The sequence below is a fragment of the Varanus komodoensis genome, unplaced genomic scaffold (assembly GCF_004798865.1).
Source record: "Varanus komodoensis strain SLA01 unplaced genomic scaffold, ASM479886v1 scaffold6_4, whole genome shotgun sequence".
NCBI classification, from domain to species: Eukaryota; Metazoa; Chordata; class Lepidosauria; order Squamata; family Varanidae; genus Varanus; species Varanus komodoensis.
The window spans coordinates 10,099,337-10,120,449 of NW_025336347.1; the positions used below are offsets into that span (position 1 = coordinate 10,099,337).

The 21,113-nt window shown below is 47.4% G+C and overlaps 1 protein-coding gene across 1 annotated transcript; it reads left to right on the forward strand.

Annotated features, from left to right (window-relative positions):
- The first annotated feature begins 334 nt into the window (after nucleotides 1-334).
- LMOD3 (leiomodin 3) lies at nucleotides 335-16,874 on the forward strand. The gene is made up of 3 exons (XM_044451754.1): nucleotides 335-799; nucleotides 10,225-11,583; nucleotides 16,308-16,874. The coding sequence occupies exons 1-3, from the start codon at nucleotides 524-526 to the stop codon at nucleotides 16,332-16,334; spliced, it is 1,662 nt and encodes a 553-aa protein (XP_044307689.1). The 5' UTR covers nucleotides 335-523; the 3' UTR covers nucleotides 16,335-16,874.
- Nucleotides 16,875-21,113: the final 4,239 nt, after the last annotated feature.

A 21,113-nucleotide genomic window follows, 5' to 3' on the forward strand; every position in this document is an offset into this window, starting at 1 on the left:
AGTGCAGAGTGGAAAAGCATGTGATTCAAGTTGCCAGCGCAATGCCTGAGTCTTTGCTGGGCATAAGAAGGGTGGAATTCAATCATGAACATGCAACAGGATATGGCATTCATTTACCTAAATGTATTTTTTTAACTATAACAGACCATTAAAACTTACGTCCTTAGGGGAATCCTCTTGAAATTCACCATGAAGATGCTGCAGCACTACACCCCAGCTGTACTGAAATGTCAGAAGGGCTTACACAGCTGACACAAGCTGCTCAAAACAGAATATGGCAGCACCTCCAAAAATTCTCTCCTTCCAGCCAAGCACTGCTTAATATAGATTTACCAGATGCTTCAGTCCCCACTCACTCTGGCCCCAGCATCTTCTAAGAGCAGGTTCTCCCACAATTTCCAGCAAAAGCCACGTAGCAACACTCAGGATCTCCTAAAGCTGAAGAAGAAATAGCATCTCGTTCCTCATTCTGGTTGCTTTTCATTTTCTTTTAAGTGCTTCTGCGTGTTAATTGATAAAGAACATGTCTGACCAAGAGGAAACTTGTTTTGAGGAGATGGATGAAGATGAAATCTTGGCAAACCTGTCCCCTGAAGAGCTGCGGGAACTACAGAGTGAAATGGAGGTCATGGCTCCAGACCCCCAAGTGCCCGTTGGAATGATACAGAAAGATCAGACTGAGAAACCCCCAACAGGAAACTTTGACCACAGATCCCTTGTTGACTACCTGTATTGGCAGAAGGCATCCCGACGTATGCATGAGGATGAGAGAGTTCCAGTCACTCTCTTGCCATCGGAGGTAAGAATCAGGAAACGCTGCTTCATATGTTAACATTATATTCCCTTGACATCTACTAAGGCTGTAATTGTATTTAGGATTACTTAGAAATAAGTTCCATTGAAATCAATGTGGCTTACTTCCAGCTAGACATGTGTAGTCAGTTTCTTGCATGTGCTGAAAGAAAAACCACAAAAGTTACAAATCTGCCATATTGTTTTGAAGATGTATTTATGGATGAGGTTTACAGTCTCAGCCTGGTTATTCCAAAGGAGTTCTATTGGTGTTCATAGAATTCATTGTACTTTACTTTCCATAGTGTTTATCCTGCTTTCTTGTCTAGATTCAGTTATCTGTTAAGAAATTAAAACACTATTACTATAAAAACATTTGTATTCTTTTTTAAACTCCAAAACATCGACATAAAGAGAAATATATCATACTTAAAAGTAAAATCCCCATAATTATTAATTAAAATATAAATCTTCTATGGAAGAGTTTCTTCGCAAACTTTTATAAATGTAGAGGGACACAGGCTAAGATAAGTCTTCCGTAACAAACTGGCCCACCAAAATGTTTCTTTTCCATAGTCTAACTATATTTATCTGACCAATTGGTGGCACCTGGAATATACCTCTGCCCCAGATCTTAAAGGGTGGTGCAGGTTAGTATAAGGTACTATTAGATTGCTAGATTCCAGCAAGATGTGGCTGATGATATTTTTTTAAAATTGTGCTCTTATGACCCAGTACTGAACTAGCACAGAACCTCACAGCTGAGATGGAGCTGAGATGATGCTCTTGCATTACTCCTGGGAGCCAATTAAATGCAAAAAATAGCACTGTAAGAATCACACACGCAGCTGTATCTTTGCTTTCCCTTCTCCTGTGCCATCCAGGTACACTGCACAAGGAGGACAAAGCCCTGTACCTGCAGCAAGCAATGGAAACAGGGCGAAGAACATACACAGGCCTGTCCCATGTTTAGAGCAGGGCTGCTAGCTTTGCCACTACCACCTAGCAGTGCCCTCCTCTAGAAAAAGGCACCTGGCAGGAATTTCCCCGCCAGAGGTGATGCGGTCTCTTTGCAGAAGGCTCAAACGGACAGGACAGGATGAGGACCGAGGCCCTGAGAACTGAGTCACATTGTGGGTGGAAAAGAAAGAGTAAAGCATCTTTGGAGGAATAAGATTGGTGGAGGACTGGGTAGCAGTCCGACCAAGGGAAAGGGGGAAGAGGACAAAACAAGACGAAAAGCAGAGGTAGAGGGGGACACGAGGCAGGGGAGTCCTCTCTTTCCTTCGCTAATGTGCCCCATTAGATATACGAGAACTGTGCACCGTGTTGCTCTGCTACAACGTCCTGAAAGGAAAAAGACAAGACGGTGTTTAGAATTTTTGTCTGACAATATGCATTTCTTGAATCATTCTGGGGAGAAAGCGCATACGGCGAAGGAGAGAGGTGATTGTCATAGTCAGAAGACTGGTATGGGAGAACTTACCGTGGAACTGTGGGGAAATGGGACTAGTTGTAGGATGGGCCCCGTGAGGAAGCGCTCCTTGCAGTCTCGGACACACAGCGAAAAGCGTTCCAAAGGTATTCAGGCACTGTGTTCAGGACATACTTCCCATGTGGCGCAGCTCCGCATTTGCTGTATCCACAAACACACCAAACACTTTAGAAATGTGGCTGGTGGTACCTCGTGAGTCCAGTTCACTTAAGAAAAAATTGTGTAGCAGCTTAGCTACAGGAATCTGCTCTCATACATGAACAACCATTTGGGACTGGGGTGGAGTCAGCTGCAAATTGCTGAAATAAAGCATAATGGGATTGGAGAATCTGCTGAGATGCTTGTTCTTCGAGCAAGAATGCCAGCAAGAGAAAATCAGGCCGGCACCTTTAAATGCCTCTGCAGCGCTCACCCCCTTGTTCCAGCCCTTTTGCCTTGTTCCTCCACCCACATTTCGTTGTGTGTCTCAGTGGCTGAAGGCCAGATAGCAGGGCCCCTCTTTCTTTTTTAGTTACCTGAGATGTTTGGGAAACGGTTGCTCAAAAGGTGGGCAAAAATATAGGAAATAAGCCAGCAAACAAATATGACTCCTTTCTAAACCATGAGACGCCTGCCTCGTATTGCCCAGAGGGAACGGTCGCCTTCACATAACATGACCTCCCACCCTGCAAATAAGCGACACAATTCAGGGAACAACCCACAATGCAACCAATAGACGATGGGGCTCACTGTGGATTGTCCCCCTCTCCTTCCCCTCCTTCTCCCACCAAGGGTGGCGGGACCCCTCTGGCCTCCTCTCCCCGCTTACATGCTGACCCGTGTCAATGCTGCCAGTTTTCCCCTTCCCCCCTTTTCTTTCAGAGCCTTTTTGGGGCGCCTTCCACGGACAGGGGCAGCCCCTCCACAGTGAACAAGCGGCACATTGCAGCAGCCATCACTGGTTCAACGTCTTTTTAAAATTCTTACTTTTTTTTAAAGAAATGTGCAAAAATATTTTTCTAGCTTTTACTTTTTAGGTCTTGGGGATTAGTATTTCAGAGTGAGGCAAGGGCACACCTCCAATGGGGCAAGATGCCTAGCCTTGCCTCTTCCCTGTCCTTGTGAGAATCTCTTGTCAAACTGCAGGAGGCAACATCTGTAGACGTTGCAAATAGGTAGATTTTGTTGTGGCTTTTTATTTATTTATTATTTATTTATTAAAACATTTTTATGCCGCCCCATTCGCCGAAGCCTCGGGGCGGCTCACAACAATAAATAAAACCACATAAATTAAAATATACATATTAGAATAGTAATAATAATTTAAAATACAATATACACACAATATAAAATAAGCCGCCCTGGCCAGATAAAATTCAGTAGTATTAACATTTAAAATGTTGCTTAAATAAAAAGGTCTTTGCCTGGCGCCGAAAAACAAATAACGACGGCGCCAGGCGGACCTCTCTGGGGAGCGCGTTCCATAACTTAGGTGCCACCGCTGAGAAAGCCCTCCTCTGAGTAGCCACCCTCCTAATTTCTCTCACGGAGGGCTCCCGGAGAAGGGCCTCTCCCGCCGATCTCAGGGGGCGACTGGGCATATATGGATGTAAGCGCTCCTTCAGGTAACTTTTCACTTGACTGCTGTCCAGAGTTGCTCTCAAGGGAAAAGGAAAGCCATTAGGGGACATATGCTTGCAAAAGGGGGTGCTGGCTGCATCCCCTTCTAGCTTTTTTGTACTTCACTGGCTGCTCTCAACCCTCCTCCAACTTTCCTCAACCTCTTATGATCCCCAGAAGCACACGCAGACCCCTCGGCTTGCAAGCCCTTTCTGTTGACGGGTGTTTTTGCTTGGGCAGGGGCCTTGTGCGGCTGTCTTGACAGCTTTTGCGTGCTGCCAGGAGCCTGTGGCAAAGCACTGATGGCAGCTCTGGTGTCCCCCTTGGGCGCTTCGGAAGCGCTGCCGCCGGGTGTCGCTGAAGATACTGCCAAACAGCCCTGGAAGGAAAAGCAGGAGGCTGGGAGTAGACACAGCAGCGGTCGCGAGTGGAGTGGGGGGGTGAGCCAGCCAGGGCCGCTGCAAGAGGCCGCCTGGGCACCAGTGGAGCAGCTGCCACTGGCGATGGCGCAGGCGAGCTTGGCAAACGCAGTGGCCAAGTGGCTCCTTCGGCCCCGCAGTGCGATGGGTCTCCTGGATCTGGATGGCATGGCAACTCATTTTGGGTCCAGCGACGTCTGCAACCAGCCGTGAGCTGTCAGGGTGGCTTGTTCCCTACAGACAGGCCGCTCTGAGGGACACAGTCCGGGCTCTTGGGTTAGTTACCCACAATGGGTCGCTGCATCACGCAAACCCGGCCAGGGCAGCGGGATCAATCCAGACCTGGGTGCTTCTGGATGAGGCCTGCGTTGTCCAATTGCATTGCCTCGTTCAAATAATGCTACCAGGGCCGGGGGCGGGTGTCCAAATTCCATTTGCAGCCCTCCTGTGTTTTCCCACTGTGTCTTCAAACTGTTTTACTTAGCAGGGAAAAAAACAGTGAAGAAAGAAAAGATAGAATAGTTGCACAATGCCTCCCCATGTTAGTCCTCAGTTATCTATCTGGAACGACAATCTATTTTTATCCCACAGGCGGAATGCAGAGAAGGTGAATGAAAGGACTAGTTGTGGGTGGAACACAAGGCAGAGCAATGACACTGTGGGTGTTTCCAGATGGACATTTCCTAGGCACCAGAAGGCTTGTGCGGCTATTTTGTCCTTTTCTGTGATAGATAGATAGATAGATAGATAGATAGATAGATAGATAGATAGATGGAAGAAACTATTGGAAAATATAAGAGGGAAACAAATGGAACACTTCATCACTTGGACCCTCCCCCCACAATAAAATTCTTTGGGTGAGACAAGTGGTTGCACAGTAAAAGCCTTGCCCGGCATTTGGGCAAGAGTCTAAAGTGATACAAAAGAAGCCAAGACCCTGCAACTTTAATAGCTATGTGGAAGAGTGATTTTCAGCATGCGTGGTGGATAAAGCAAGGTGCACTTGCTGATCGCCTTTTGCTGATCCTCTGTTCAAAGACGCAGGAGCCCTCTCTTGTCCCGTTTTGCGCCTGTGTAGGTTTTTGGCCTGAATGAAATGTCTGATAGTCTTCTAGTAATGCTACCAGAATTGAATGCCACAGTTTGCCACTAATGCTCAGCACTGAAACAGAATTCTAGAGTACTGTATTTCAATTTTTTTTTGTCACTTCTTAGCACAGGACAGTAGTCATTGCCCTGAGAGATGGTGACACCTAAAGCTCTCGCAGTTGTTCTAATTACACTCAATAATCAGTGTGATCACCAGTTGTAAGCCGTCCTGAGATCTTGTATAATAGGATGGCATACAAAAGCTTTTAAATAAATAAATAAAATATAAATCTAAAGAAATGGATCAAATTCTGCTTCAAAAGGATGGGAGCTACTGCAACAAAATACTGCAGTATGAGAGCCCCTGTGAGAGCTCCAGCCAGCCACGTCAGCTTCTAGAATAGTCCACCTTCCCCCATCCCAGCTTTTCTTTTTGCCTTTTCCAGCTGACACTCAGCATCCATCTGCTGATGCTTGGCGTTCCTCCATTAAGGATCAATAAAGGCGATGAGTGTGCAGTTTTTGGTTTGCAGTGAAAGAGAGGGCTCTTGCACGCACACACGCACCCCACCCCCAGTACGGCCTGCTTTCTGCTAGTCAAGAATGGGACTGTGAGGAGGCTGTGAGGAGAGCTCGAGGCGCTCAGCGCATTCTGGATCCCGGTTTTGGAGGACCCTTCTCACCATGGCTGGGCCAGAGCAAGAGGCAGCTGAACAACCACAGGGCCATGATGAAGAGGAGGAGCAGGCCTGGGGTCTCCTGTTCATGGGCTCCCCCTGGGATGTGGGCCTGTGGCAGGTGTCCAGTCATGCCTCTGTTGATGCCAAGCCCTACCCAGAGGCAGTGGCTCTTCCATTCGCCGCTTACTTTTATAAGCCACTAGGAAGGCCTTGGCAATTATAGGCGGCCTATAAATATAGATAGATAGATAGCTAGATAGATAGCTAGATAGATAGATAGATAGATAGATAGATAGATAGATAGACAGACAGACAGACAGACAGACAGACAGACAGACAGACAGACAGACAGATAGATACTAGACTCTGGGTGAGGGTGGAAGCTGCTGGCCTCAGTCTGCCCAAGCAGGATGGGTGCTACTGCCAGGGCACATCAGGCAGTCGGTTGCGGGTGAAGAAAGTGGCGCAGAGCATCCTGCTGGGATGCAACCTGGCAGGGATGGTCAGGTGAGGGCCAGGAAGATGTGACCAAAGGGACCGGTGGCCATGCCCAGGCATGTTGGAGGATGCATCCATTTCCTCGTGTGGGTTGCATCCAGAGTGCAAAGCTGCCCCCCGCCTCAGGTAAACCATATGCTGCCCTTCCTGGCTCAAGCTCCTTCTGTAGTTCCTGTGTGCCCAGTATTCCTGACTGGATCTTTGGACAGGTGCCCTATTATGTGTCCACTGCTGAGGTCGGGCAACGGTCGCATGTGGTTTGCAGTGTGGTGTTGAGTGCTGGGAGCTCCCTCTCTTTGACCTCAGAAGTGATGGTTATTTTTCCAGGCATGCGAGCCCCAAGCGGTTGCCTTATTCCCCCCACAAGGCTGGAACTTCCACCCCCTGCTTCCAAACCCTCTGACACACACGGGGCCCTGGAGGGTCGCTGTCCGCGTGTGTTCTCGTCCGCCCTTGTTCTGCGTCCCTCCCTCCTGCCTTGGCTGCTGGGCAGATATTTCTTTCCCCACGTGGGTCTTGAGCCCCTGCTCCAGAAGGGGGGCATCTGGTCCCTGCAGGCACTGAGCTCTGTGAGTGTTGCACTGAGTGAGTTCCCCGTTGTCCCTTCCGCCTCGCACGCCAAAAGAGCGATCGCGAGCGGCACTGGGGGCCTGTGCCCCTCCCTGGGGTGGGGTGGGGTGGGGGCCCTGGTGACGGTAGTGCCAGGGCTCCCTGCAGGCTGGGCCACGGAGGCTGGTGGCGCACGGGGGCTGCAGCGTCTTCTCTTAAGGCACACTGATGCAAGGGGCGTGCCTCCTCTCCTTGGCGCGCCCTCGCTTCCTGGGTGACACACGGTGGGTGTCGTCTTCACAGGGGAGCCTCAGCCACCCCTGCCAGGTCATGCCATGCCGCATTTTCTGGTTGGGCGGTTCTCCTGTTGGCTTCTGGGTTAAGCACCCACTGAATGCAGAGGCTCTTCTGCCAGCATCACGGGGGCTGCCTCCCCGCTCTCCCCATTCAGATAACTGCAGTATAGGAATTACTGCTATGCACACTTGCCTCGAAGTAAGTTCTATTGAACTTGATGGATTTTACACATGTGTGGGTGGGTGTGTGCATGCACGCACATGCCTGTGTTATACTATGAAACACGCATGTGTGAGACTATTCCTCTTACCTGCAGGCAAAGCACGGTATTCTCTTTATACAGTCAAATAGCCCTTCTTGGGAAGCAGCGTGAAGCCGACAAATGGGGGAAAGATTCTCCTTGAAACTGACCTTTAGGGATGTGCCTCACTTCACTTCAGTGGACCGATAATTAGAACAATCACTCCAGCTGATCTCCTGCAACTAATATGGAAAATGAAAAAATATCACCTTGAGAACCCAGTACAGTTACACACACACACACACACACACACCCCTCATCTCATTCTATCTCATCTAATATGATTTTTGAATTCATGGGAGGCTTAGAAAATTCAAGGGACTATGTCAAGCACTACAGGGGATAACAGGGCCGGCCGAAAACAGTTTGGACCCCCACCCCTTTGCCCGTACAAAAGCCAAGCGAGCCAGCAGCTGAATCCTGTTTCATGGCATCCGTTGCCTGCCGCTCAGCCTCTGCCTGAGGGTAGGGCTGGCCCGGGCACATAAATATCTTTGGAGATGTATCCCTGAGTCCTTGAAGCATTACGGCTTCGAAGCAGGGGAGTACTTTATGACCATACTGGGATACTGGGTGGTGGCTGGGGACCACATCCACACCAACACATAGGCATGCGCATGCGCACTTGTGTACTGATCATGCTAAGGACTGCGAGGAGCAGCAGGAAAGAGAAATCTGTATGCATGGCATGGGGAGATCAGGGCCCACTTCAGCGGGGCAGAATAAAGGCCTGGGAAAGCACAGTTGTGCGCTTCTGTTCTAGTATGCTTTGTATTACCATGCTAACATGGAACCTACAAAATAGCAGTCAAGGGGGAAGAAAGCACCAAAGCGCAGGGTGAAGGACTCCTTCATTTCTGTCTCCCATCGGAGTGAATTCATTACAGCTCATTCCTTGGCTATTCCGACATGTTCTGGAGTGTTTGAAACAGCCATCCGGGCAGAGCTTCACATCTTCTGATATCACCCCAACCATAATACTTTATGCTGGAGGTGGTTCATATGTTCAATGGAGAGACATCAGAGAGATATAACGTTACATGTGAATAAGTGACTCAGACTTGTCATCAGTAGAGTCATCATCTGGAAGGTCTGCTCCAAACTGAAAAGCTTTTGCTGTCTGTGACAGAGAAACAGGATGATGGGAGGCAAGCAGCTCAGTCGTTTTCCTCAAACTGGTCCCCCACGGTGTGCGTTCCCCAGAGGAAGATGAACTTCACGATGCTATAATACAGAATTCCAAGTTCTGGTTTTGATATGTATGCATTTATTTAATTCATATACTAATATTGTTTTGCATTATTTATACTTCTATTTTAAATAAAAATAAAAGGGGAAAACAGGCAGTACAGTTATGTGGTAGCAACCGGTAACCTATCCATCCAACCTGATCTTCAGTGCCTTGTTAAACTCACTATGCTGACTCTGGGGCTTCAAAGGTACTCTACATTTTGAAGAGCAAACTGTTCTTGGCCTGGGGGTTGATGGATTTTGTACGATCATATTAAAGACAGAAGGAAAGACAGAGAAGTAAGAACTTCTTCCATGCATCGTCTGGTTTTAAACGCTAGCACTGGATGTATGTCCATATATATCCTCCTAACCTATGCATAGCTGGGTGAGAATCACCTCAGTCAACTTAGCCCACTACTGACAACGTCTCCCTAAAAATATTGAACAGGGGCCCTTTCAATGCAGGTGTGCCCTAATTGCCTCAGCTCCTTTCCCATTTCACTGTGCTGTCACTCTTACGACCCCCGTCGTCCTGCACACTGTTCTCTGTAGTATTAAATAGCCCCTTCCATCCACAGTGCAAACAGGCCCAGTGGAAGCTTGCTAAGTAATACCGAAAGGACAGCTCACATAAACTAAACTTTTTTGTGGAGGGGCTAAAAGGAGGCTGGTCTGGTCCTATGTGAAATCGGCCTGCCAGGCAATATGATACATTCTGTCTGACTTTTACTTTACTTGGTGGAACTACAGCTATGTCTCCTCAGGTTTTTCGTTCCATCTGAAGTCCTTGTTATCCCATGGAAAGTAGGCCTTGAAGACCAAATAAATAAACAGACAAACAAACAAATCCATTGAAATCCATGCATATAATGACAAATAATTATAACTTATTTTTTACAATTGAAGGGCAAGTGTATAATGGCTGGATGATGGATAACATGACTTTTTCCCATGAGTACAATCCAGATACAGCTCACTGAATTCACTTCTTGTTAATATGGAGCTTTGGGGCTGTGAAAAGTAAAATAGCGTGCTGTAGAATAACATAATTTACCATCTGTATTTGATAATCAACATTAATAGTTGCCATTGAATAAGATATGGGATATGAGTTGTCTTGTATAGCAGCATTGAACAGTATTTCTTTTTCAAACAGTTGATATATTGTGGGAAAATAAATGTAAATGCTTCTTCAGCTTTGCTTATTTAATTTAACAGATTTGGCAAAACTGTTTAAAATTATTTCAGCTCTTAGCATTCTGTTTTCCATAGCGAGTCGCTGGAGAAAAGGTTGAAGAAAATGTTGCTGATACCAGCAATGAAAATCAAATCACAAAAAGTGTGATGGGGAAAACAAATGGAGATGTAAGAGACTATAAAGAAAATGAAGAGGAGGAGGAGGAAAAGGAGGAGGAGGAGGAGGAGGAAGCAGAAGAGGAAGAGGAGGAGGAGGAGGAAGAGGAGGAGGAGGAAGAGGAGGAAGAAGAGGAGGAAGAAGATCAGGATGATTTGGGAACAAAGAAATCATCTGGTGATGAGGATAGCAGAAGCAAAGTTGAGACTAAGGATCCAAGCATGAAACCAGTTGAAAAACAAGAAAATAGTGAGAAGAAAATATCAAAGTTAAATATTCCCCAAAAATTAGCTCTTGATACCAGTTTTATTAAAATAAGTGCCAGACCTTCAGGAAATCAAACCAATCTGGAGGACAGCTTGAGAAAAGTCCGGAACAATGACCCAAGCATAACCGAACTCAACCTGAACAACATTGAGAACATCCCCAAGGAAATGCTGGTGGACTTTGTCAATGCCATGAAAAAGAACAAGCACGTGAAAACGTTCAGTTTAGCCAACGTGGGGGCGGATGATAATGTGGCTTTTGCCCTGGCCAACATGCTGCGAGAGAACAGGAACATCACTACCTTGAATATCGATTCCAATTTTATTTCAGGTAAAGGGATTGTCGCCATTATGAGGTGCCTGCAGTACAACGAGAAGCTGACTGAGCTACGTTTTCACAACCAGAGGAGTATGTTGGGCCACCAGGCAGAAATGGAGATTTCCAGGCTGCTGAAAGCCAACCCTACGCTGCTGAAGATCGGCTACCACTTTGAACTTCCAGGGCCCAGAATGGTGGTTACCAATCTACTCAGCAGAAACCTGGACAAGCAGAGGCAGAAAAGGATAGAAGAGCAAAGGCAGCAGCAGCTGAAACAGCAGAAGGAGCTGATAGCGATGCTTGAGAATGGCCTCGGGCTGCCTCCTGGGATGTGGGAATTGCTGGGGGGACCAGTGCCTGCCTCAGTGATATCTCCTCCAGCACAACCTCCAATGCCACCAGTCCCCAGAGTGCCATCTCTTAGCAGAAAAAATGAGCCAGCAAGGAAACCAGACCCTGAAGCTCAGAGCAGGGAAGACACTCCCTCCTTCAAAATAGTGAAACTCAAGAGAACCCAGCGCAAGCCCAGTGTGAAAGAATACGTGGAGCCTGCTGAAAAAACCAATCTCAAAGATGTGATCCGAACACTAAAACCTATTCCAAGAATTCGGCCACCTCCTCTAGTGGAAATAACTCCAAGGGATAAGCTGCTTAACGATATTCGTCAGAGCAACGTAGCGTATCTTAAACCAGTAAGTACAAATGATGAGGTAACGGAAGGAAGTAGGAAAACGCTGCCATATCAGTAAGCCCCTCATAGGCTATTCTTTTATCCAAGATCAGAATTTTCGGCAGTTGCAGTTACTGTGTGTTTTGAAGACAATGGCGGGGTTCACATGACATGGCAACCCATCATGCCAACTAGCTGTGCCTGGTTGCCCTTTCATGCAAACCTGGACTGTTTCTGACAAGACCGGTCGAGGGGGGTGTTGGACCACAATGGATCTGCCATGTCCTCTGAACCCAGGCAACAGACCAGGCCATGGGGCCAGCGAAGCCCTTGTTGTTCTTGTCTGAGACACTGCTAAGGACTCCCCCAGGTGCCCAAGCAACAGTTGAAGAGCTGTCAGTGTGTTGCTGGGTTTTTCTGGGGGAGGGGGTTGCATAAATGTGCACAAATGTATTTCTGTGTGATTGTATATGTGTGTGTGTAGCTGGATTTCCAGAGTTGAACTGTTTTACAGTTTTGCATTACCAAATGTGAAGGCTTGCCTTGACAATGTGATCGAAATGCAGGAGGTATCCACCACGGTACCAAAGAAGAAAGCCTTCAAAAAAGTGAACCAGGCACCAGTGCTGGTATCAGCGGGACCTCAGTGGAGAGAGTATTCCGTGAGTGGGGAGCCCTTGTTGCTGCCTTTCTGGTTCCTTCTAAAATGCTACCAATCGGAGTAAAGCGATGGAGTTTAGGTTAGACGAACACCAGTCTGACTTAGCATAAGGCAATTTGCACTGTTCATTCCACTAAAATGATGAGTAGGTTCTGCTTCTCATGAGGAACCAAACAGGTTTTTAAGCAAAATTCCAAGTTGAAATAACATAATGAAACACAACATTATGACAAGGAAAAATAAGCCCACAGTAAAACAGCACAAGTTAAGACTTTTTTAAGCCCAGAAAAATGGAAACAGTATTTGTGCGGAAGCAGGAAGATGACTCAGTAGGAACTACGCAAGCTTCTTCGGAGAGAGCAACCCATAGGCAGGACTTCCATGGCCTCCTCAGCTGCCGCTCGCTCCTCCTTTGGCCATGCCTCTGGGAACAGCCAGTTGGCCAGCACCTGGACTGGACTGGGTGACCATGCGCCAGGGCAGCTGGAGAGTACAGGTGCTGTAGTCCAACACAAGTGGAGGGCACCAGCTTGGGGAAGATGGTCTGTGGACATGCTGATGCGGAAGCACGCAGTCCTTCAACCGGCAGGTTTCTCTTTGAGCAATCATTGTGGTTTTATTGTGTTTTACAGTGTAAAGTCGTAGCAGAAAGAAAGTATTAGAATGTTTCATGTACACATATAAACAGAAATGACTAGCCGCTTCCATGCGTTACACACATGAAGGGAATCCCCTGTTGGACCAGACGCTGTCCCTGTCAGGCAGGTGTCCAAAGGGGAGAAGCCCAGTGTGGGCAGCTGCCCTTCGGGTGGGGTTACTCTTCAGATGTCCATGCGGAGGGGCCAGGACTCACATGGCTGCACAGCTCTGGGTCTGGCCCTTCCCGGTCGTCTCACGCAGCCTCTCCACACTGCATGGGTCCAACCCCAACGCAGAGTCTGATTTCAGTTCCTCTGATCCTGTAACCAAAAGGGGAGTCTCAACATATTAGAGATACCTCATTGCAGGACGTAGATCAGATCACAAGGTGTGCCATGAGCTGCACTGCAGGACACACGTGAGCTTCTGCTGAATGTGCATTAACATGCAACAAAGCAGATAAGAGAATTACCAGGTTTCCAATGGGCCAAGCACTCCTGTGGTCCCCGGAGAGCATCCCAGGGACCAAAGGGCTTCCCCAGTTTTGCTCCACAGCTGGAGCCACTGCCATGACCTCTGGGAACGGGGGGCTGCATGCGCCAGTCCTTCTCCCTTGCAGGCGCATGGAAAGAACCGCGGTGCCTGCTTTCCAGGTGGAAAAGTAGCCTCAGAGGACTTTGCGAGAGTCAAAAGTGTGTGGGGAGGAGGGAGGCAAGAGCCAGGCATGACCCATTTCTGCAGGCCTTCCGCCATATCTCTTCTGGATGGGTGCAAAGGCCTGTCCAATGGGGCAGGGAGAATACAAAGCAGGACAGGTGCAAGTTGCCTCCGTTGCTCCTCTCCCTGCCAGCACTCCCAGCGAGGCGCAGGGTATTCAGGTGCTCGGGCATCAGAGGCTTCCATCTAGTGAGTGTCAGCCCGATAGGTTTGCAGCCTTAATTATGTTTATGTTTAATCTCCCTTCCCCAAGTGCTTCACTTGAGGAGCATAGTATTAATATCAGTATGAATAGTTCCTTCTCTAGCTGCTTCCCTTGAGAAGCATTTTATTATCATTTTTAGACAAGATTCTTTGGGGCCTTGGGTGGGACGTCTCTGGTAGCAGCTGTTGAGCACATGGCAGGAGGTGTGCCCCACTTCCTGGCCACCCCCCTGCCCCCAGTTGCCAGCTACGCAGGTGGGTGCTGCCTTTTGGAGAAGCTATGCCACAAGCTAAGCTCTCTGTCCTTCGGATGTTTTGCATGCCTCAGAGGTTTTTGCTTGGGCCAAGTCCAATGAGCTGCACCTGTTAATCACTGAGGTCACCCATAGAGGTTCTGTTTAATTATGTTTCCCTCAGTAGTGCAGATATAATGTTCCAAGGTTGAAAGTCATGCAATATGCATTACAGCACTGGCAGTTCCCTCCTTAAGACACCTGAGCTGCTCAATGACAATTGGCAGCATAAAAATTGGAGTCTGCTCAACGATTCCCATTTTGATTAGAGAATTACTCAGCCGTAATGTGACGCTCAGAGCTCTTATGGAGACAAATCTGGGCAAGGCAAGGAATAACACCTAGCCTTCCTTGCCTTTAATACAGACTAATAGTTGACTAATCGGCCTTCCAAGCAGTAGAACGTCATTGCAGACTAGAGCACTCTTCAGACATGTTGGACTGCAGCTCTCCTCACCTGCAACCAACGAGTGATGCAGAAGATCTGGAGGGTACCTGGCTGGTGAAGGCTGGATCGTAAGATGCCCCTTGAACCATGACATGGCCTCCCTTGTCACTTTATGGATATTTTAATGCCAGTTGAGTTGGCATGGGAAGATGGTTCAGATCCAGTACTTCAGCTCATCCTCTCCCTGCTTCGCGCCCAGTCCCGTCCGCACACTCAGCAGTGATAAGAGTAGGGCTCTCAGCACAAGCCAGACTCCCGCACGTGGAGCAGTGCAGGCGTTGTGGTAGCGGGGGAGAGCCATTTGCCATGAAAGCTAGAAATACCGCCTTCACTCGGAGGCACAATATGCCTTTGCTTGCAAAAGGGTAGTGACAGACTTGGGATGAATATTACTTTGCAGGTGAGTTTTCCCTGAAATCTGCCGGGCTACCTCTTGAGGCTAGATTTGCCTGATTCAGCAAAATAACTCTTATGCCACGTTCTCACTCCATGCATTCTTTCCTGAGGAAATTGGAAGAGGGAGCAGAGACTACGTCAAACATTGCTCATGAGCACAGGAATGGGTTGTGTTTGGCCCTTCTTTTTGCCACATTGTGGAAGCCAGTAGGAATCCATGTTATTTCTAGGAATGCTTGCATTGCCCTAAGGCAGGCAGGTGTTACCGATGAAGCCCGGGGTCTTCTGTGCACCCCTGAGAGGGGGACAGCAGTGGTGCTGTTAGGGAGGAATTTAGGGCAAAAGACCAAGGTTTTGTGCAACTGCATGAGCAGGAGGTTCTCCAAACACAGCCTGCCTGGCTCACAACATGCTCCAAGAGGGCAGGAAGAGCTGGCCCCCTAGGAGCTTTGGCCTACCACCTCCATGATCCCTCATCGGAGATGCCGGTTAGGAGTGATGTGACTTGTGGGCCAAAGCATCTGAAGGGCCACAGATGGCTGCCCCGGGACTCTTTCTCAGCCAGCATGTGCAGGACCACACAGAACTGAATGCATGAAGATGTCGCACTTTAACAACAGATCCTCACATCTCTTGGCCCATTCTCTCTAAACACGGCATCTGCTACACATATTAGGCCACTGTTGATACTGAATAAAATGTAATAATAAAGTTACATGGGAAGTAAGTTGTGCTGAAATGGATGGATCACCTAAGGAATACTTTTGGATCTGGTTGTGGGAAGAATATCATTCACGGCTTATAGTATGCCTGTTGTATTCAAGGAAAGTATAGTATTCATGCAAACATAACAGAGTCAGGACTGGAGATCTGTATGTCCAAGAAGCAGGGTGAGCAGGAACAACAGGAGAGATTTCATGTTCTAAGGAAGAAAAACAAACCACAAAAACAGTACAGGTTGTTCCCTACCTGTTGTGTCACTCATGATTAGTGACTACTAATGAGTGATTGTGCTACTGATGGAAGTGCTTGTGAAACACAACTGTTTGCCTTGCAGAGGGTCGTGGGGAAAGTTCTCAGTAGCAAAATATTGATTGCTGGAAGAATATCATTTTCCTGTCATAGGGCTAGTGAAAGATGCCCCATCCTCTGCTGAATAATAGATCCAGAGTGTGCTTAATAATGCATTATCTTAGAAAGATTCTAAGGAATGACAAATGATGCCAAGAACTGAGGAACTGTTTTCCTAGTTTTGAATTTCCAAATATAAGCTTATAGAGATTTTTCTGCAGATGCCATTTTGTCTGACCTGGAAGAGACTGAGGAGGAAAGTTGGTGTGTGTGTGTTTCCCCCACCAATCACATTTCTTATTGCTTTTCCTGCACAGGTGCCAGTTCCCAAAGAGCTGGAGTAAGACACCCCATTCAGCAGAAGGAAACAACTCAGAAAACAGACAGACCATCCAGGTGTTGCTTCAGATTGTTTCAAGGGCTGTTTCCTTCAGGTGGAAGAGATGAAGATGTGGGATCAACAGTTGAATCATGCTGTCTGTTGAAGTGATAGAAGGCATTTCAATGGTTAAGAATTCTTATCCATTCTCCCGTAATGAGCTGGTTTCATCCTACAGCCCCAGTCATCCAGCTGGATTCTTATTTCTCTTTTGGTGGGGGATGGAGAAAGATACTCTGCCTTTCCCTTTCATAATGATGTTACCACTTTTATGGTTCCTTCAGTAACTCTTCCTCCAAGCGTGTCATCTTCTCTGTTAAGTTGGCATCCTTTTGTGAGTTCTTTCCTGCCTCCTTCATCGACACACCTGTAGTTGTGTGGCATCCCTACCAGCTTCAGCACCTTTTCCCTCTTTCTTTCTCTTTGGGTGTGGGGCAAACCACAGTTGCTATGGTTTTTATTAGAGGAAGGATACCACGACAGAAATAAACCTCTACTTTCAGAAGAGCGTGGGTTGTGTCTCCTCTTAGCGGCCAAAGCTGAATGGAAGAGGGAGCTGCTGCGGAGAGTCCAGGAGCAGTGCCCCCCTAGATCTCCTGGCCAGGGCTCCCCTGCGGGAGGCCCCTCTTTCCCACCGCCACCGAATCGCCAGCTGCTCCTCCCAGTCACTGCAATTCATACACTGACTTGCAAGGTGGACAGCTGCTGGCACTCAGCTCCCTTGCAGGATTACTGCGGCTTGCATGCTCACCTTCTGTGCACCAGAGGGAGTGGGCTGCGGACAATAAAGAAGGGGGACAGTAGCCCCTGGTGGAGTGTAGGCCATGGTGAATGCCTGTCATAAAACTGACCTTCAGGTCGCAGCAAAGCTTTTGCGCTTGGGAAGAGAACCTCATGTCCTGGCTTGCCAGCGTGATTTAGGCAGGGCTGGGGATATGAAGGATAAGCCTCAACAGGTACAAGGAATGTCTAGAATTAGCTTTGCCTGATAGTTAGCTAAAATTATACTGGACTGGCCATGAGCTTGTCAGCACCAATCCTAGACAGCTGTGCTGATGGGCAGCAAAGGGCTTAGTAGATTCAAGCCACTATTGTTCTGTTCTCCGTCATCTACATCTGAAAACCGGATGCTCCTGAGACATGTGGAGGTGTCTGTCACCTGCTTGCAGGCCTATGTGTTTTGCGTGCCCCTGAACCTTTCCTTCACTCCCTACAATCAAGGCTTCCCGGGAGCAGAACAGGATAGTCTCAGATCTCCCTGGGGACAGTTTGTTAACTGACTGGAGTTGCTGGGGCTAAGCAATGCCAAGGCCTTTGCTGGGTGGCTGACTCCAGGTGCCTGGGGCCCTGCTGAGCTCCAAGTGTGTGCTCTCTCCCTGCGGAGGGGGAAACCCAAGCCAGCTCCTGGCAGAAGATTGGAGATTAGTCGCTGGAGACAAAGGTGCTAATCCATCCTTGCCCAATTATTTAGCAGCTTCTAAAAATGCTGCCCTGGCCATGCACTTAATTAGCCTAGCTACTTCAAGTTTTTAAACAGTTGCTCATACAATAGATATTGAAAAGCAGACAGTATGTTTAGTTTCAGATCACACTTTCAGCCACATGCAAAATTCTCATTCATCACATCCTTGGCACTTCCGGTAGCAACGGAGCTGAGAGCTTCTGTTGTGCGTCACTCCAGTATTTAGCTGGTACATACCACTGTGCAGGTGTCTCTTTCAGAGGCCACTTCCATTTCTTAAACCGCACTTTTCGAGCTCTGTCTCTCCTTCCAGCCCGCGCCCAGCCCCACCACTCTTACTGCCAGGCCGGGAGCTGCAGTGCAAGGCTGAGAAGCACAACCACATTGTTCAGACTCCTAACCTGTGTTGCATCATTGCATTGCCATGCACAGTGCATAGCGCTGGATGTCATATGCAGACCTGCACACGCATGTATTCTCATGCCGAACTCGGGGGGCTTTGGACATGCCCAGCTGAAAAGTGCACATTCTCTTACAAACCGAGGGAGGAACCCCAGCCTTGAGAAGCCTTATTTTCTCAGGACATTTCTTTCCACTTGTGCTCACTTTATCGCAGGCAACATGCTACAGAGCATGCTTCCCCATCAGCCTCAGCTAGTAAAACCAAGCATGCTGAGACATGGAATCCAAAACATCTGGGAAACACCAGGTTGGGGACAGCCATGTTAGAGGCACTGCAAACTTGCTGCTCAGGAGGTTTCCCTTTTTTGGTATGTCGCTACATTTCTGTCCCACGCTTGCCCCAAGGAGCTCAAGGCACAATTCATGGCTTTCTTCTCATTTCTATTTTAGCCTCACAAGTCTGTGAGGCAGGTTAGGCTACGAGAAAGTGACTGGCCAAGGACACCTGATGAGTTTCTCAGCACACTGGGGATTTGAACCCAGATCTTACTGGTTGTAGTCACACCAACTACACAGGTGCCTTGCTTATGTTGCCACCAATGAACTAATGATATCACTAATCAGACATCGAGCCCAATGGAGCAGTTGCGTCCTGGTACAATAAGCTCTCAAAGCCCTTGATATCCCTTTGACCCACGAAAGAATGAAGTTTTGTGTTTTTTTAAAAAAAAGATACTATTTGTTCATTACTGTAAATCTTAACACTGTTACATTCATCACAATCCAGTCAAGCTTGCTGTGGTTACAGATGGTTTCAGATTCTGAAGCATTCCTTGGCCATATAGGAGGAATCATAAGACTATTTCATTAGCTCCAGCTACCAGGGAGTCTGGTCAGTGAATAAGCTAGAGAAATCAAGGGTCGGTAGCGAAGACAAGAAAGGCAGAGAAAAAATGGCCAGAAGTGAGTCAGAGAGACTGAGTTAAATGAAGAATTTGACAAACATTTGCAGAAAAGAGGAGATAATGCTGGGAACAACTGACGGCAAAAGAAGGGGACGGCAGAGGATGAGGTGGCTAGATGGAGTCATGGAAGCAGTCGGCGTGAGCTTAAGTGGACTCCGGGAGATGGGGGAGGACAGGAAGGCCTGGAGGAATGTTGTCCATGGGGTCATGATGGGTCAGACGTGACTTCACAACAACAGCAGCAGCAACAATCAGGAACAGTGATACAGCTATCATTTGGGAGTCAAGTACCCTACCAGATTAGAGACAGCTCACTTGAGCCTGAGTTAAACAGCTCAGGTGCCAAAGTGGCTTCCCGCAGCTACAACTTCTGGTGTTGTAAATCACAATCTGAATATGACCCAAAGTGCAATGTTGCCAAAAAAGGGCAAATGTTATTTTGGGTTGAATTAATAGAGGTAGCACTTCCAAATCCTATGAAACACTAGCTCCTTTCTACTCAACACTAATGAGGCTTCCTCTTGGGAACGGTATGAATTTTGGGCACTATAGTTTAAGAAAGATGCAAACAAGCTGGAAAAGGTTCAGAGGAGGGCATCAAAGTGAACTAAAAGCCCAGTGAGGAGAGATGGGAAGAAGTGGGCATGAGAGGAGATACGATAGCGCTCTTCATGTGCTTGAAAGGCTATCACCCAGAGGAAGGTCAGGATCTCTTCCTGATCATCCCAGGGTGCAGGACATGGAATAACAGGGTCAGGGTGCAGGATGCCAGATTCCAGCTGATTATCAGGAAAAGCTTCCTGTAAGAGCAATCTGACAATAGAACCAATTACCTGGGGAGGTTATGCACTCTCTCACATTGGAAGCATTCAAGAAGCATCCATGAGGAATACTGTCCAGTGGAGTCCTTCACTGTTCAGGGGGTTGGACCTGATGGCCTTCTGGCCCCTTCCAACTCTATTCTATGATAGCAACACAACACAGTTACCCTTCTCAAAACAGAGAACAGGATTTCTCTATGTTGCCCACTTCTTTTATGAGGCCACCTGTTCTTCAATACGCCCAGATTTATAGAAATCCACTGGCTTGTTAATGTGCATTCTATTGCCAGAAGGAAACTGCCTTCAGACTAAAGCGGGGATTGCATAAAGTGCCTCTTCTCATAGGTTAGAAGTACTTACAGCTGCAACCAGCTCTGAACAGCTGCAGTATATAGTGTTGACAGCAGGTATTTCCAACACTAGCAAGAATATCTAAACATGGCATCCCTTTAGTAATTTAGGCAAAGGGACTTCAAGTTTCATGCTTCCCAAGTACTCACAGCAATCGCTGCCAGAGCAAAGGGAAATACTGGCTCCTTATACAGCTACCTGCTTGTTGCATGGTTGTTGATACTAATGGAATCTGCCATACTTACTTCTAGTCTGCCAACAGTAAACGTTTAAGGTAATGACGGGAAATTCCCAGATAAATTCTGCAAGTCCTGGAAGCCGTAGCTTCCATTTATTTACCAGTGCAGTTAGGGATTATCTTATTGATTTCATTCAGAATCAAAGCATCTAAAGTGTAGGAAGATCTCTTGTTTTCATACACTTCTAGAACATGATGTTTTCCAAACTGTTTGCTTTACTGTTGGTGTAGCTACAAGATTAGATTATCTGACTCCAATATAACAGGCAGGTAAAGCCGTAGCAAAATTAGTTTCTAGTGTTGATAAAGTTCCAAGAAATTAAAAATGCTACATTAAACAAGGAACAGAATGGCTTTTTGTATGAAAGACAATGTGACGTTTTCATACCTTTGAAGACTGAGTGAGCTATTGCTCATTATACTCAACTACGGGCCTGCAGCAACGATCTAGAAAGTGTTGCAAATTTTACACATGTTCTTCCACAAGACAAATCTTATATGCCTT

Coding starts and splice junctions, on each gene's coding strand:
- LMOD3 (XM_044451754.1), top strand. CDS start 524: ATGTCTGACCAAGAGGAAACTTGTTTTGAGGAGATGGATGAAGATGAA. Junction 800..10,224: donor TCACTCTCTTGCCATCGGAG/GTAAGAATCAGG, acceptor TGTTTTCCATAG/CGAGTCGCTGGAGAAAAGGT. Junction 11,584..16,307: donor ACGTAGCGTATCTTAAACCA/GTAAGTACAAAT, acceptor TTTCCTGCACAG/GTGCCAGTTCCCAAAGAGCT.